At 44.3% G+C, this 18,204-nt stretch overlaps 1 protein-coding gene across 2 annotated transcripts in view; it reads right to left on the bottom strand.

Moving 5' to 3' along the window:
* The window catches only part of PLOD2 (procollagen-lysine,2-oxoglutarate 5-dioxygenase 2), a 477,372-nt gene that overhangs the window by 5,887 nt on the left and 453,281 nt on the right, over positions 1 to 18,204 (bottom strand). For both annotated transcript variants that reach the window (XM_078666442.1, XM_078666441.1), the window contains 3 exons: positions 6,855 to 6,959; positions 2,555 to 2,701; positions 2,342 to 2,467 (listed from right to left, as the gene is read on the bottom strand). In XM_078666442.1, the coding sequence (XP_078522568.1) occupies positions 2,342 to 2,467; positions 2,555 to 2,701; positions 6,855 to 6,959 (378 nt within the window). The remainder of the gene's footprint in view (positions 1 to 2,341; positions 2,468 to 2,554; positions 2,702 to 6,854; positions 6,960 to 18,204) is intronic.

Genomic DNA, 18,204 nt, shown 5'->3' on the forward strand with positions numbered 1-18,204 from the left:
GCGCCAGCGCTATCGGTATTACAGAGGGGGCCACACAAGTGTCTGAGGCCCCTTCTGTAATACCGAAGTGGCCTGGGTGTGCGCAAAGCGGGCGCAGACGCCAGCTGTACCCCCGGGGCACTTTATGTTATGATAGCTATATTAGAGCTCAAATCCATCCTAGTACAAATGGGCAATATCAAACAGAAATGGTGTTTATGCTTATTTTGCGTGGATTACCATCCTCTGTTTCTAGATTTGGGCAAGAAATATTTTCACTAGGAAATCTGCGAGGTAGCTCAATTTGACTTATGTCTTAAAAGTAGCTCTAGGTACATGAAGCAAAATCAAATAATTTTTGGTAGGTTTTAGCTCTATCACATGGGACTAAAAAGGCACTGCCAATTTAGTGTAATAGAATTTTTGTACATCCCTTTATTATCCTAGGCACCATACAAACATGAGGAAGTTTTCTTTCATGTTAGTGTTTTCTACATATATTGGTCAGATTGCTATCTGCTAAGAGGCACACACATAGTCAATAGCTGAGAAGAACAGGTGTAGCATACAGCAGGGTATGAACACCACCCTTCAGTCTATCAATGATTTGGAGAATAGGTGACTTTATTATAATTGGTATACTGAGTAACAGACGCAGTGGCGGCTCCTCCGCTAAGGCCGCAGAGCGCCACTCCACTGCTTCAACTGAAAGCTGAATACAAAAAATAAAATGATAATACCTCTCGTTATTATCATTTTGTTTTCTGTATTTAGCTTGCAGCTGAAACCAGGCGGCAGGGCTGGGTTCCCGACGTCACATGGGGAGGAGTGGTGAGAGCACCTAAAGTGCGCATGATGGTTTGGACAGCCGTCTCCGGCGGGCCAAACAGTCATGCGCACTGTGCATGTTCACCACCCAGGTTGCATACAGCCTAGGTGGAGAACATGCACAGCCTGCTAGACCCTATCTGAGTGCCAAACCACGGCGCTCAGTCCAATCATTACACTGCAGTAAGTCAGCGTTGTGATTGGTCAGGGCATTCTGGGAGGCTGTGTGCTTCCTGCCGAGTGCAGACAGGGGGACAGAGGAAGAAAAGGCGTTATGTGCTCCTTTTTTATTTAAAAAATTGTTTCCCACCCTCTCCCTCCGTCTTCCCTTCCCCCTGGCCCACCACCCCTGTTCGGTAGCAGCCACTACTGAACAGACGATAGACGTCACTAAAAGTATTCAGCAAAACTTCGGCTGATGGGAACTCCGGCTGATGGAGAATCCAGTCCATCAAAGAATGGTGTTCATGGGAAGGTCTTCTTGGGAGCACCAATGTAGCCATCGCATTCTTCTTGGATTTTGAATTATACAAGGTCTGCAGACTGTACAGTTGAAGCAGTCACCTCTTAGTGAGTTTTAACGTTCACCACGACTAGAATTGGGTTTTAAAAATACATGCTTGTAGTAAAGAAAGGTATTTGTCCTTTGGATGTAGAAATGACTAACCTATGAACTCACAAAATAAGGAGTTCTCAATACATAAGCAAACAAAGGTATCATATGACAGTAACCTCTTCTCAACTAAGCTAACCCATGGGAAAGGTCTCTCCCTCAAATTCTCCTTTTCCTTCTGCATTGAAAATCACATTATTGAATTCCAACCCTGTATGGCTCATCCATTCTATGCTTAACATTTCTATCAACATCTTAACATTCCAGCCCTCCCTCGCCCGAAAACATCCCAAACCAAAATAAGTTCTTCACTCCTGCCTTTAATCTCACTTAATATGACGCCCATAAATTCTCTATCCCATCCCATTCAGCAAAACGTTAAAATGAACAACTTGCTCAGACATATGACTGACACTGTGGCCACCATCTGGAGTGATAAACACTGAATCACCTAAAACTGTGATCCGCGTGCCAACAGGTGTTTATATGGGGATGACAATTTACCTGGACACTGGTAATGACGCCCCACGAGTTTTTACTTTAAACAATACGAATCCCCTTATTGGAAGATCAGTACATATGCAGCAAAGAGGCTGTGAATGTGCCAGTCAACCAATTACTTTATTGTTGCATTGAGAGGCAAACTTAACAATTTTGAAAGCAGACCCAAAATACAACTAAGAAATCATTTATCAAACACACCCACTAGAAAAAAATGTCTCTGTATTAATGATTTATCTGTATTCTTTGTAAACATCTACACTTCATAAAAAAATAAAGGTGTCTATTAAATTAATCAACACTTAAGATGTATTGTTCAGTTTGAAGACGCCAACAACCTAGCTTTGCTTCCGGCATTAGTTGCACAATATAAACAGAATAAATGCAGATATAAACAATTCGACAGCGTTCTTTCAGTACCTGAAAGTCTACGTCTTTGCTGTTAAGGGCAATGTTGATGGTGAACGTGGAGGAATCATGATGTGGTCTCAATGAGCGTTGTCGGTCGGGACTGTATTTCACGACGAAATTCAGCAAAGCAAAACCCTAAAAAGTAACGGCAGTATGTTTGAGTACATAAAGTTACTACCCCTTTCACCGTTGATATCCAGAAATAAAAAGCTTCAAACTTACTTTAGTGTAATAGCCAGCAAAAACTTTCAAAGTCACAGGTGCGATGAATTCTCGAATAAAATGGAGCCATTCAGTCTCAAATCCGATTTGCCGCATATGAATGTCGTCGGTCGGCACGTTTTCATAACCTCCTGAAATCCTGCTGTCCTAATTGATCGATAAAACAGTCAGCATGTCAGAACCCCTCAAACACTCTATAAATCACCGGCAAACACTTGCTTAATACGACCCACCAGTGCTTAATATACTGAGTCAACAAATCACGTGGACAATGTGCTCTGAACCCTTTATGCATTAAAGCTGGGTAAACAGAATACACGTGTTTCACCAAGTTAACTACCAATTAAACGACTTATAATGTAAACCTGCTACTGGTAGATGCTATTCCTAATGAATTGGTATGCAACAGTAAAGGAATTATCAGAGGTTGGCAGATGCAGGACATCTGCAGAAAGAGCAGCTGAGGTCCCGGCAGCCATATTTTGAGTGAGCAGAGTCCCTTTATTTCTAAACAGGGCGGGGCGGACTTCACTGGTTTTTCACATATGCCCTGCATCCACCAGACAGGAAAGAAGGCCCTAGTCTTGCTGCAATATGACACTTCTGTTTTTTTCACCTTAGTTTCTTCTACATGTACAAGATGATCTCTGGTTTCTGTGATGGGTACCAATACTTGGTGCATTGACTTGCAAAAATATAACATTCTCTAAGCCTTATTTACAATATTTTGGCACCCGGCAGCGCAGTAAGTCTTCCTGCTGTGCTGCTGTGCATCAAAATAAAATGGCAGGAATACCCACAAGATAAGGAGCATTCCTGTCCTTCTCCCCTGTGCCGGTGCACAAAACAAACAGCAGCCATGCACCAACGCAGACACCCTTGCAAGGGTGAGTACGCTGAGAGAATGATTGTTTTCGTACAGGAAGGGTACATCAACACCAACCCAAGGAACACCCCTTTCACAAAGAGTTATATGTGATAGGGAAACATATTTACAAGGCCATGAAAAGTAGCTCAGGGTGACATCACATGGCTTTGTAAATATGGGGATGCCCATAGCACTGCCAATGCATCATGAGAATAAGTGCCAGTGTTCAAAGCTGCTCAGACATCTATGGTTTGGGCTAAAAAATAACAACTTCCCAAACACTCAGGCTGAGTAGTCTTATGTCCATCTCATTACTCTTCAAACCACTGCCAGCAACTCAGCGCCTTTACCTCATGCTTATCGGTCCCTGCTTTCGCTGTTTGTGACTTTTGTTTGTCTTCCTCATCCTCCTGCTTTAATCTTTGTGTGGAAAATAAAATAAGTGAGGGTCCCTAAAAATAAGTGCCCATGGCCGCCACTGGTAACTACTGTTTCAAATTAACGGATGGGGTCCCCGGGGCAGAAATTCGACCTGTGCTCCCCTTCTAAGTGCAACTGGCCCCGGAAAATGGGGTCCGCAGTGCCAAAATTGGCATGGGGAGGGGGGGCACATGAGCCTCCTCCCCCTTCAAATGCTTCAGGCCCTATGGCATGGAAGAATTCCCCCATCTCATTCACATTCAGATATAGTGCATGGTGGTGGTGCTTCCTGCTGTTGTAAATTTCTGATGAAAGTGGAATAGATGTACATCATTTTCCTTGCAGGTGACAAGGCATTTTTCCAATAGCCTTCCCATACCTTTCACCTGTGGCCTAATGGTAGGCAGCCTCGGTCGGTAGGGGAGTACCTGCCGGGGCGGTGGCATGGGGAGGGGCAGGGTGGGGGTTAGTAATGTATGGATAATGGAGGTTTGCAGGTAAGTAAACATTTAAATAAATCAAACGAATTTTGTTGCATGCACTGCATCCCCAAATGCAATGCAGTGCGTGCAACGAAATTCGTTTGATTTATTTAAATGTTTACTTACCTGCAAAGCTCCATTATCCATACATTACTAACCCCCACCCTGCCCCTCCCCTCCCCACGTCACCGCCCCGGCAGGTACTCCCCTACCGACCGTGGCTGATGGTAGGCACTCACCTGGTACCCATATGGTAAGTATCCCCTTGAAGTAGAGGTTTGGGATAATAGAAGGCAGTTTTTAAAGTACTTGTATCCTCTATGCTGTTTCTCCCTTCTTATTTCATTTAATATAAAGGTCCAGTGAACCTAAGGGTGGAATGAGGTCTTTGTGGTATGAGGAATTTGCCAGAAAATGAGTGGCAATGATAAATGTCGGCCGTTCTGCTTAAAATGTTCTACAGTTCTTAATCATGAGTTCGGGCATAACGAATTAAAGACATGTGCAGTGTGCATGACGCAACTCATTTTTACTCATTTTTTCTCTGGAGGACAAATTGTCTTCTCCCTCCTCGGGGACCCATAGGGAGTTTTCTGAGATGTGTACCACCCTTGAAATCGGTTTATATGATAAACACAGATACAATATCCTTCTGTAAGAGTGAGCAAGTGGGTGACAACCTGCCAATTGCTCTATGGTGGTTGCTTACATGAGGCACTTCCTATATACTTTTCATATACACTCAAACAAACATGCACTTTTCACCTGGGGGGTTAGAACCTGATCTTAGTGCTTTTAATAGAATACACACACTGTATCATGTTCCTAGATAGGTACTAGAACTTTTCCTGCCTGATATAAAGAAGAGGGGACCCCATGTTATTTTTAGTGAATGCGTGATGCATAACAAGGGCTTTATGTATTAGGGTGAGCTCATGGGATGTGGCCCCTGGTACCAAAATTGTGAATATCAGCTGAGCCCTGGGGGGTGGGGATCCTCGAGCCAAAATGGGACTGTGGAGGAGGGTTACGGGCATCCCCTCCCTCATTAATACTAATTTTCTAAACTATAATTTTATGAATTATGTATGGATTTTAGTAATATAGAATTGTGGCTTAAGTGGAGTTTTTAACAGTTTTTATACATTTTTACTTATTAGGAGCTTGTAATAATTAGAAGTTATGAGTATTTTATGAGTGTTTATATAGATTAATTATTTGAGGGATTGGAAGGGGACTAGGTTCTGGGATTGTCTAAATATTGTATAGATGCTGAGTCTAAAGTTATGGATTTATTGAGTATTTCATTTAATTACAAATTCATGATTTATGTAGGAATCTTAGCATCATAACATTTAAATCAAATAGGCCCTATTATGTGTTCTATGTGCTTTTATGCATTTTAATTGATGTAAAATAAATGTTTTATGACTCACTGACTTACTCCAATTGGATACCATCACACGGGGTAATCGATTCTGTGACCGAAAGTAAATAGTCTTTTTTTAAATGTAGTCCATTTTCCTTAAGGGGAACGGGCTGTGTTTAAAATCTTTTTTACTTTTTTAAAGATTTGCCAATGGTTCCCTTGGTCACTGCCTACTGGCAACAAACTTTTTTTAACATTCCTAAAGGAGAATCTTCTCCCCAGTGAATGAGTTACCACCTTGTTTGTAGGTAACATTTCACTGGTTTGTGACTTGCAGTTGCAAGCCCCTAATACATAACATTGTGAATCGCGATTTGGATGGGATGCCCTGAACATGTCTCTTCCAAATTGTGATTTGTTATGTATTTACAAACTCATTTTGCAATTCTGTAACCATTTATCCATTTAGTACATAGTAAAAAGCCATTTAGTGGTCGCAAATCCTCTGATTTAGCAAATAGATTAGTTGGCAACTGCTAAATTGCTTGGTACATCTGGCCTGATCTTGTTTGTGTTATCTGAAAATTCTGTGGCTAATTTTGTGCACATGCTATAAACATGTAATTTTGTGGTACAACACCATAGCCACGAATTTGCATAGACCCAGTGGTTTTCACCATTGTCTACTGTAAACAAAACCTAAACATTCTCATTCCACTCGTACCCATTGTTAGATTCAATTAGTAAAACAGCTTTGAGCTAAATCCCCCGAAAAGAATCATGTAGTATAAAAAATGTGTAACTGATAACGTGTGATATTGTGCTAAATAACTGTCTAGATGTTGTTGAACCATTCACAAATCGCTCAGCCTTTGGCTTCATTGTGTATGATGCCACCAGAACCCCTTGATGGCAATATCTGAGCGTATTACATAGTTGCCCATTTACGTAATGTAAGTGTGTGTGAACAGTTATATGTCTATATATAAATATATGCATATATCTATAGATAGATGGATAGAAAGACAGGCAGAGAGAGAGAGAGAGAGAGAGAGAGAGAGAGAGACAGACAGACAGACAGACAGACAGACAGACAGACAGACAGACAAGCTTAGATCATGTAGTGTGCAGGCACCATGTTTAACAAGCTCAAACACTTACGTGGTGTATCCCACCAGACCACTGTCCGAAATTCTCCATTTCATCCACCAATTCATCACAGAATTTATCAGAAAAAATTGGAAACCAGTAAACATCTGGGCAAGGCTGCAAATAAAAAAAAAATATTACCCAAGAACCACCACAAAACGCTGCATACCATTGTAAAAAAAACTGCTAAACACATGGACTGAAAATATATTTGTGAAACAACAGTGGCACATAGGCTGATCCAAAGTCTATTCACCAAATCGTAGCCTGCTTGCAGTTTTCAGTGAGGCAGATCATTTGTAAAACTGCTATAAATCTGGAAAGTGTGTATATTAAGAATGATTCATCGGGCAGATTTCCAACATGAACAACCGAAGGTCAGCACTTATAAGAGTTACATAGTGGTATTCTAGGAACAGAAACATCTGGGATCCATGTGTTGAAGATATTCTGGCTGATATGGGAATAACACCCACTCAATGTAGATTAGAAAACAGGAATCAAACGTTTGTCATGTTAACCATCTGTTGGTTTGTTGCAGAATTTGAGGACCTAAAATGCTGACTTCATACAGAAAACTATCCAATTAGTTAAAACATTAAAGACAATTTACCGTAGAATTGACACATTTTAGACAATTTCTCGGAAAAATGAAACATTTAAAAAAATTCTAATATTGTGTAGAGTGTCACCGGTATTAAGGTTGGTTACTTAAATATGGAAGCAGTATCCATAAATATCAAAAATATTTATGTGTTCCATCTTAAAAAAAGAAAAAAAATTCTGCAGATTCCACACATCCCCGCAAAAAAGGTTTTCTGTTAAACTCAGTACAGTAGCTAAAGGGTTTCAACACTGTGTATTGTATTTCTGGCAATAGCTCTAAATGTGCTACAACGAAAAATCAATACTACCTTTTCGGATTGGATGAGTATGTTAAAAAGGTTTTACATAACAATACTTATTTGTATGGAGAACAGCGAGGGCACCGTAGAATGAGTTACAAAAAGGCATGAGCAATGGGGGATGGTATAAGAATATACAATCGACATCCTACAAGGGCAAGAAAGTAACAGGACTTCTCACGTCTAAGAAGAGCGTGTGTTACTTGCTAAAAAGATAAATACAGTAAATCCCACAAACATAAGGCAGAAAAAACCCACCAAATCTCAACTAGCGCAATAATGGTGTAAAACTTCAGACTCACCAAAAACACAAACGCATGGCAAAAATCACAGTTCAGTTCTAATAGTCTAAATTTAATTCATAATCTTGTTTGGTAACTGGGAACCTAGCGACAAATAGCATGATGTACAGTATAAGAACTACCTGCACAAAAACAAAACACAGACCAGGTTTATCTAGCAGGGGCCTCATTTATGAGACTCCTTGCGTCTCAGGAACGTCACTTTTTGTGATGTTCTGTGGCGCAGAAGCCTGCGTGATATTTATCAGGCAGCATTAAGACACGTTTTTGGGCTTAGTGCTGCCTGATAAATATCAGTCCCTTTAACGTGGTGTTCTGCATTAAAGGGGCGTGCAATGGGTTTTGCTGGGGGTGTTGCATGGCCTTTTGACACTGCCCCAGATTTACGAGAAATCGTAAATCTGAGGCAGTTCCAAAAGCTTATGCTTCACAGGAGAGGCGTAAGGGAGGCACAACGAGGAGAAATATCTTTATTTCTCCTAGTTTTTCCTTTTTCTATGTGTGCTGCATTCTGCAGCACACATAGAAAGAGGAAAAAGTCTCTTGTGATTATTGGGGTGAACCTAGCAGATTTTAAGCTTTTCCAACTAGCCTTCCTAGTTAAACAAGGAACACAATGGGTTGCCCAGACGCCAGAATACACACCGGTGTGGGTAGAGGTAGAAAAAGCGATTCTGAACAACCTGAACCCACTAGCCCTACTAACGACAAACACATACCCACACACTGCTAACCCAATCTTTAGAAACACTAAAATAGCGCTCCTAAAGCTAGACAAGAAAATGGAGATCAGCATTAAAGGAACCAAATCAGAATTGCTATAGCAACATCAAATACAAGGGGAAAAGTCTCAAATACGACACATGGATAGTAAAGGGCATTTCGCATCCACACCAACTGGAAAAAGGGACATCACCTATTACATTCTCCGACTTGAAAACATCCCACCAATTGGAGGACTTAGACCTGTATAGATTCCTAAAGACAAAAGCAGCCTTATCAAAGTCAAAGCTAGCCAGCACCCAACCCTCGATCTTCCAATGCGTAGCAAACATCAACAAAATAGGCCACCAAATCTCGCAAATATACAAACTATTTCGCCCTAAAACTACCAAGCTTAACACCAAAACAAAGGAATACTGGGATCAACATATTCACCCCCTGCTAAACGAACACGAGTGGAATAACCTGTTGTCCTCGGCCACCCAAAATAAGATCACCCCAGTCTTAGCTCAAACAAAACTCTGGCTAATCCACAAAACATTCTAAACCCCAGACAGCTTACACACACTAGGTCTCAGGGATAATCCCCTCTGCTGGAACTGCAACACAGGGAAGGGTGACCTAGAGCATCTCATCTTCCATTGCCCAACACTCAAGGGGTTCTGGCGAAGGGTATTTGATTTCATAGACAGTGTGTTTATTGCAAACTTATAAGAGACTTTGCCTTGCTCACCACGGCATTTATTCGAACCGACCTCTCCTCCGATGGAGAAAGGGAACTAATGGACCTACTCCTGACAGCTGTGGTCAAACTGGTGCTAACGAACTGGAAGGACACCACCAAAACTACCTACAAAGGCTGGCTCAACTGGGTCTCCCATCTCAGAGGAGCAGACTGCCTGGCGCTGCAATACTCTCCCTGGAAAACGTCATCCAGGGGTCTGTGGGAAGTCTTGGCTAAGGCCCTGGTCCCGTACGAGCCCCCATAAGAAACCGACCCAAACACTCCTGTTGTGCCGCACAATGTCGTACCTACCTTGCTAGGTGGGGAATAAAATGCAACTGTCATGTCGGATACTAAGGGCTTCTCTTGCTAAGTCAGGATGGTATATCTATCTGTCTGTCTGACCTATCCTCTTCCTCCTCTTATTCCTAACTTTCCTATACTTTTCCTCCTTACACTTACTTCTATTGTGTCTATGCCAACGGCGGTTAACCCATATAACAGCTGTGTGCTTTTTGTATATACCCTATATAAAAATATAATATATTTTTTTTTTAAAAGAAAGGTTTCCTTCCTGTACAAAAATAATCATCCCGCTAACGCAGGCACCCTTGCACCATGGTGCAAAGGTGCCTGCGTTGGCGCACAGCAGCCCATTGAGCGCCAGCGCAGGGAAAAAGGACAGGAATGCGCGGCGCATTCCTGCCCTTTTCTTTTGCCGTAGGGAAGCGCAGCAGGAAGGCCTGCTGTGCTGCCCTACAGCAAAACTTCATATATGCGGCCCTGTGTTGTTATTTTTATTTCTAAACCGCGACGACAGTAGTTTTTTGGAACAAAAGAGTTAACATAACAGTAGAACAAAGTGTTTTTTACTAATATCTAGTTCAGTTTCCATACGGCCATATGCAAATAATCTCTGACATCATATATTTATTATGTGTAATTTTGCCTCATTCATATTCATTGGGATATCGTGAAAAGCTGGCAAAATGTTACTACTGGGTACGTACACGGACCCGATCCTAAAAAGCACATAATCAGACATTTAAGGTAATTGCTTTCAATAGCAATTTTTGTAGCTTAACAAGACACAGCAGAGGTAGGTAGGCCTGTAAATTCGCATTAAAGTTTTGAATAAATATTGTTTAATTGGAGCAGAAAACCTGAAAAAGTTTATATTCAACAGTAATGGGTGACCGAACATCTTTGGACTGAGGAAATCGTTTAGTCACGGTGAAAAACAGTATAAAGAATTCTTTATTTTTCAGTTGACTGAGACTAGAAAAAATAAGCCCAAGGTAAAAAATGTGTTAGGAATGAAAAAGGAAGCCAGTTTGTTAATAAGCAGTGCTTTATCAAATATACTTCAAATCTGAGGTCTGTTTATTCTTTAGAAAACCACTTTTCTGTTGACATTGAACAGCCCTGCTAGGATAGATGAGAAAATGGCTCGCTGTTTCTACTGCCAAGGTTCTCCTGGATTCTTTCTGGGAGTGGAAACTCGTTCTCTTTCATAGTTTTTCCACACTGGTCGCCAGAGTTCCAAATGTTTTAATCTATCTATACTTTAGCATCTTTTTTGACTGTAATGTATTATTTAGATTCCTTCAGTCCTCTAGACCAACTATTACTTAGGTTTTTGAACACGTGGGAGTATTTGTTTATTATACCGTCTATGAATTGACAAATATGCAGAGACTGATGCTATGCTTCTTTCTGTGCACACAGCGACATGATGACATTTTGTAATAACAAATATTAAACAGGTGTTTGTGTATGTAAACATTGTTTGCTGTATAAGAAATGTTGTTAGTGTAAGAAATTAGGTTATTATTATTAGATACAAAGAATGCGAGCCCTCATTAGAAATAAGTCTACATCTTTCGCTTGACTGGGTGACAGTGCCCCGTTGTAACACTACACTCTCTCAGGGTAGTAAAACAAATTAATTCAAGCCCTACTCAGGAGAGGTGGTGTGGACTAGTACCCCATGCGTGTGGGTAAGCAGCAACAACATCAATCAATATATCATTGGCAAAGTAAGTGCTTTTTCTTATAGAACAAAATGATAAGTACTTCATTACAAACACACTTCGGCATAATATGCATTAATTTCAAATATATACAGTCAGATGGGAAGTCGTTTGACAATACCCTCTGAACGGGAGACAGCCATTACAACGCGGGCTTTACACCACGCTACCATTATGACGCAGCGATCACAATGCAAGTCGTTACAACGACTTGCTCTGGATGGCGCCATATACTAAGGAACAGTATGGTTTACTATTCCAACACCTTCCCTACTGTTATGTTGGCTGGAGTTGGAATAGTAAATCATACTATTCCTAAATCCAGCGTCTCCAGCGCAAGTCGTTGTAACGACTTGCGTTGTGATGGCTTCGTCGTAATGGTAGCGCGGTGTAAAGCCCGCGTTGTAATGACATACATACCTCTGAACAGTACACACCCACAGCAAGCCCTGAATCCTTAATCACAATCGCCACCTCCTATACCAAGTACAATATCACAATGAAAGGGGGTGTCTTTATCAATTACAGAGGCCTACTGGGTTTGTCAGGGTGTCACCACATTACTAAAAGCGGAAATGTGTTATAATCTAACATTGTACAATCAGTAAATTCATGGGGTTGCTGCAAAAATGCAATACTTTGACATTGCCAATCATAAATAATGTCATTAATGCATTATATTGAATATAATATGTGTCGCAGTCTAGTTTCACTTAATAGCGGTCCCATCACACAAGAGCCTGGGTGCAAAGGAACCATCTCCAGGAGTGCTTTAAAATAGGCGGAACCCCTCCAAGCTGCATAAATGCAACCCCTGTGAGACTTAAGGTAACTTTTGGAAAAACGTGTGTGGGGCTCTGCTGGGGCTGCTGCACCCCTGGCAGCCACCAGAACACTTTGCAAAACGTTGGAGGTTTCCCTGCCCATCCTGGGGCATCACAGAGCAATGGCATGGTAATTAGAGGGCCCATCTGGGGCTTATGTGGAGTTCCTTCACCTAGAGGGGTGAATATTTAATGACTGGCCCTGCTGCTTCAGAAAAAAACATGTTTTACAAGAGTGGCTTTGCGCTACAATGTCAATCTTTTTAAATGACCCTGTCTCTGCAATGGCACAACTGGAGTATGCACACACAGAAGCAACATGCAACCCCACTCGTGTGAGGCCAGCCACTTCCTGCTGCTGACTCAACTTTTGTGTACTGGCACAGAGTCAGCCTTCACTTCCTTTTGCTTTGGCATGTGCTCCTTGCAGGCTGGGGACTGTGCAAAAGGTGCCTCCTGCTTTCCCCACGCATGGGAAGTGGGGAAGTGCACCTAGAAATGTGAAAGTAAAGAGGGCATCGGGTCCCCTAGCACAGATCTCTCAGTGTGCTGCGTTCGGATGATGGAGTCCAAGAGATCAAGTGGCTCTGGGGAGAGGCCCACACACACCACTCCCTGTTAAATAAAGGGTGTTGAGTCAACTCCTTGGGTGGCTCTTTCTGGAGAAGTAACTGGCCAAAGCCTCACAGATCTCTCAGTGCACTCGGCTCAGAGGATGGGTCCAAGAGCTCAAATGGCTCTGGAGAGAGGCCCACACACACCACTCCCCATTAAACAAGCATTTACAATGCAATGGTTTTGCCTTTGTTAAAGTTAGAGCTATTGGCATTGCTCTTGACATTTCTTTTTTTAACATAAATGAATGGCATTGTCATTTACAATAGCAGGGCAGGGCACAGGGAAGGGGGGCAAGGAGAGACGAAGGAGAGCTGCGGGCTCAGGGAAGAGGGGAGAGGAGAGACGAAGGAGAGCTGCGGGCTCTTGTTGTAATGCTTGCATGGATGAGTTGGTGGATGCATGCATGGGTGCATGCATGGATGGGTGTATGGTCACTGGTGAGGGTCACAGGGCACAGGTGTCAGAGCTGAGGGCAGGGGTGAGGGCAGAGGGGTGTGAGCTGAGGGCAGAGAGCTGTGAGCTGAGGGCAGAAGGGTGAGAGCTGAGGGCAGAAGGGTGAGAGCTGAGGGCAGAGGGGTGAGAGCTGAGGGCAGAGGGGTGAGAGCTGAGGGCAGAGGAGTGAGAGCTGAGGGCAGAGGAGTGAGAGCTGAGGGCAGAGGAGTGAGAGCTGAGGGCAGAGGAGTGAGAGCTGAGGGCAGAGGAGTGAGAGCTGAGGGCAGAGGGGTGAGGGCAGAGGGCAGAGGGGTGAGGGCACAGGGTTGAGAGCTGAGGGCACAGGGTTGAGAGCTGAGGGCACAGGGTTGAGAGCTGAGTGCACAGGGTTGAGAGCTGAGTGCACAGGGGTGGGAGCTGAGGGCACAGGGGTGGGAGCTGAGGGCACAGGGGTAAAGAGCTGAGGGCACAGGGGTAAAGAGCTGAGGGCACAGGGGTAAAGAGCTGAGGGAACAGGATGCTCCTGTTCAGAACCGGTGAGACCTGGCCCACTTAAAGACCTGCTTACCCCCTATGTTCATGGGATATGTAGTCTGTGTTGTTTTTTCTTTATTATGTTTTTTAAAGGCTGGTGATTTAATAAAGCGAAGAAAGTAATGCATATTCCACACCTCGTACTGGCTGAAACAACATAAATTGCAGTATAAGAGAGGGAGGCGGTATGCAACCTGGTCGGGAGTAGATCATGGGCACCCAAAGTGGCGAAAGTGAGCAAAGAGAGCGCTCACTTTCCTGCCAGTAAAGGAAGCTATGCCACTGGGCGAAATTATCCCAATTGGCCAGCCAGGAGGGAGAATGTGATGCACTGAAGCTGCGCCGAATTCGAGCACAACCAGACAGCTGAACGGAAACGTAGACAACCACTTGCACTCACCCCAATGGAGCGGCTGCAGGAAGTGAGTGAATCTTTTCGTAAAATGGAGACTTCTGCTCAGTGCTACATGGGTGTGATGAGCCTTAGTGGCCAATTTGTTAGCAGAGAGTACAGCCAGGTTTATTAAACATAAAAGCACTGGGCTTCTGTTGCTGCATAGGGGCACCAGTGAACTATCTTTGCGAGCACCACAGCGACCGATGGGCCACAGTTGTTCAAATACAAGTCCAGGAATGAACATGTTTGTGACTAATTGCTTTACATCCTGGCACTCGCTGAATTTAATTAAACAATCAACCTTGAATTTAGGCACAAATTAAATCAACGGAAAATAGGGGTATCTCTTAGAATAGTGTATGTATTACGGGTCAGTGTTACGATTGTCACCCAGCAACATTAGTCTTAGCATACCCATTGTGTCAAGACAAGCGATTCACGGAATAAATTCCCCAGGAAAAAACAAATATAAATCAACGGAGTACCTCAAAATTAAACCACTATTGTACAGTCTCGTCACTCAGAGGAACTACAACACGCTGTCTGTGCTTCAGCTGATGTGCCGATCCTATGTAGTGCTGCGCTGCCTCGGAGCGCTATACGGCGGCAGCGCTGTGATGAGCATCAAGTGTCGGCGCTAATGCTGCAGCTGTGACTGAGGCTCCCCGGCCGGCGCTGGAGTTTATCCACAGTCCAGCTTGCCTCTGACTGGCTGCCGACAGAACCCCTGTATTGTGACGTCACGCGGAGCTTTCCCGGCTAATGTGCCGCTCAGTGGCACTGGCCGTGGCAGCCTGCCGGGCAGGGCCCGCCTCCCCAGCGAGAGTGTCGACATGCCAGTTACTGGGTATTATTACAGTTTGAAACAAATATAGTTAAGGCGGGCTGAGGCGGTTATATACGATGCGGGTCATCTGTCTGTGACTGGATGAACTACGATGCTTAAATCCGCCCCGCTTTCTCTCGTTATTCAGTTACCCCCGATAGTGAAGTCGGCTTAATAACTACTAAGTGGAGCCCTGCAACGTGCTATTGTTACTTAGTACTTGTAACTGTGCAATGGCACCATCACCATGCTTTAAGAACAGGAGATTGCCTAGCGAGATGTATATGGCCTTATTTGTAATAGTAAAACCTGAAACTACTAGTCCCAGACTGCAAAGCGTCCTCTCCTAAAACATTAGAATCATTTAAAGGTGGAAAACAAAACTGCATGGTCCAGTATGCACATTAGTTCCCCGGACTCATCACAGCTTTCCCCGCCATGCATTCAAGAAGCTAGGGCAAGGTCTTTATTCCCACAGGGTCAGGTGAATCGTACAGTATGTGAATGTACTCCACCCAAAAGCTCACCTGAATTTGCTGGCGCAATTGTTCAGTTGTTGGCGAGCAATACCTCCGCCTGCAGTGCAGCCAAGTGTGCAAAAGTAAAAGCCCCACTTTTGCGCCCAGCAGCAACATCGCGTGGCCTGGGATTAGCGCCCCCATACACACGCATCAGTGTAGCCCACACTCACCGTGGTTGACCACTGCCTCCCTGCGCTCCCCGGAGGCCTGGCTAATGCGGGCTGTGGGTCGGCCAGACCACTGTAACGTGCAGCGATTTGCTCAACCGATGCGCCGGGAACTTACTCTGAGAAATGGAAAGGTAAGGAAAGTGCAGGAAGGAAATGAGAGGCTGTTGTGAAACCAGGAAGAGAGTACGTCATCGCGTGCACAATATCTGAGGGCTTGAAAAATTTACCAAAGCTGACGAAAAAAGTAACCCAGTCTGGGACAGCAAACAATAGTGATGCAGGGAGAGGCAAGTGTCGACCACGGGAGAGAACTGGAGTGCGCCAGGGTGGGGGGAGTGGGGGACACACAGCAGTAAACCGCGGTCCGGACCCCACCACAACGAGAGAAGAATGAGGGAGTGTATATGGCAATCTCCGCGCATAGGCTCTCACCAAAATCTGAACGTGTATTGTTCAACCGCTAATTTTTACTGTTAGAGTGTAAGGGGAAGCAGGACAACGTGAACAGCCAGGACAGGAGCTTTGGCAATGACGGCGGTATTATCTCACAAATGAACAAGCAACGAGGCACTGGCTACTTCAGAGTAGGGTCGATTCCTTTTCCAGCTGGGCACCTGAAAACACTCAACGGAGAGTGAAAGGGGAGGGGGGGCGGGAACGGGCACACTGGGAGGGGGGCAGAACGGACACATGGGGAGGGGGGGCGGAACAGACACGACATGGGGAGGGGGGGGCGGGAAACAGAGCTCACGAGCCAACGAGCACACGACACGGCGGAACCGACAAATTAAAAAAAAAAAGAAATTATATAAAAGAAAATGCTCCTTACCTGATCGCCTCGTGGGAACTCGAATCTTGCAGCCAACTCCAACAACAAACACTTGTAAAAAGACGAAAACGGGCCGACTGAAAAAAAAAAAACACACACCCACCGCCGCGATGACGATCCGAAGTGGGAGGAGAGGAAAAAAATGTCGGGAACGCCCCCGAATCTGGTCCGAGATTGACGGACAGAGCCTTCTCCCAATGGCTAGCCTCCATTTATGGAGCTAGCCAATGGGAGGAGGGGGCGGGAGGGGGCGGATACCCGACCCCACAGAGAAATTACATAAGATTTTGCTAGCGCATGCGTACTTCGTACGCATTTTGCGAGGCAAAACCTAATAAAGGGTGTTGAGTCAACTCCATGTAGTGGCCCTTTCCGGAGAAGAAACTGCCTAAAGCCCAACATCTTTGTTTCTCTACCCAATCCCCTGATGGGCCAACCTTACCAGGTTGAAGCCCCTGATGGACTAACCTTACCTACTTTCTGCAGCCCCTGGGGCATATTTGCCTCATTTATTTGGGGGACCAGCTCTGGGCCTCAGGAGTATTATTTCCATGTCTGCTGGCCTCTCAAATTGGGGAGACTAATTATTAAGGGTCCTACACCAGACCTATCCTTTGCCTGGTCTTCTGATGCTTTCTCCAATTTGTGCATGTCCTCCAAAGGCCAGCCCAGTCAACAAGCAGTGCAAGCTCCATTCCACATTCCCAGGTCCCATGACTTTGGCCCTCTTTCAGGGCATCTCTGCGTCATTAGTGGAATCAGTGGCTAGTCCACAGAAGTCCCAGAGTAACCCTCCAGTGTCCCCTAACAGGTCCACTTCACCTACTGTTCCGCATGGTGCAAAATAATCCCCTTTAGAGACCCATCCTAGTCCTGGTTGACAGTTGAAGAGTCCCAAAATCAATCCTTGCAGAGGTGCAGAGGTCTTATTGCTCCCAGCTGGGAATTATTTCAGTGCCTCATCGCCAGGTCCTATGTCTTCTCAGGTGCCTTCTTTTTGCAGGGGTTTTTAATTGTCAGTGGAAGCTTTGGCAGGTAGGAACATTTGCCCAATCCAAGAGAGCCATATGATTACTCAGCCGATGCCCCAACCCTTCTGCATATCAACAGTAAGTCCTGCAGATGTACGCTTTGAATGCCAACTCACATTATAAGGTCTACAGTAGATCAGCATCAATCCCTGAAAGGTCCCTTCTGTGACAGGCTACACGTCCGCAGATGTCAGGCTGAACTTTTGGGTAGTCTAACATGCTAAACCAACACATGGGCATCAATGGGTACATGTATGCATGTAACCAGCCAATTGCCACTTACCCAGCTGTGCAGCAGCAGCCTTAACTTAAAAGGCACAGTCAGTCCATTTCCACAGAATTTATTCTGAGTGAGGCTTAGTTAGCAAGTCTCACTCCCTGTAAATGTCAAACACCAGGCAGTCATCAAGTTAAAAATAAAGGGTGATTAAATGGGCAAAACCCAACTCCTACAGTTAGCAACCATTTTTGGTGATTGCCATAATTTGGAGAA

Source organism: Lissotriton helveticus, chromosome 11 (genome assembly GCF_964261635.1).
Source record: "Lissotriton helveticus chromosome 11, aLisHel1.1, whole genome shotgun sequence".
NCBI lineage: Eukaryota > Metazoa > Chordata > Amphibia > Caudata > Salamandridae > Lissotriton > Lissotriton helveticus.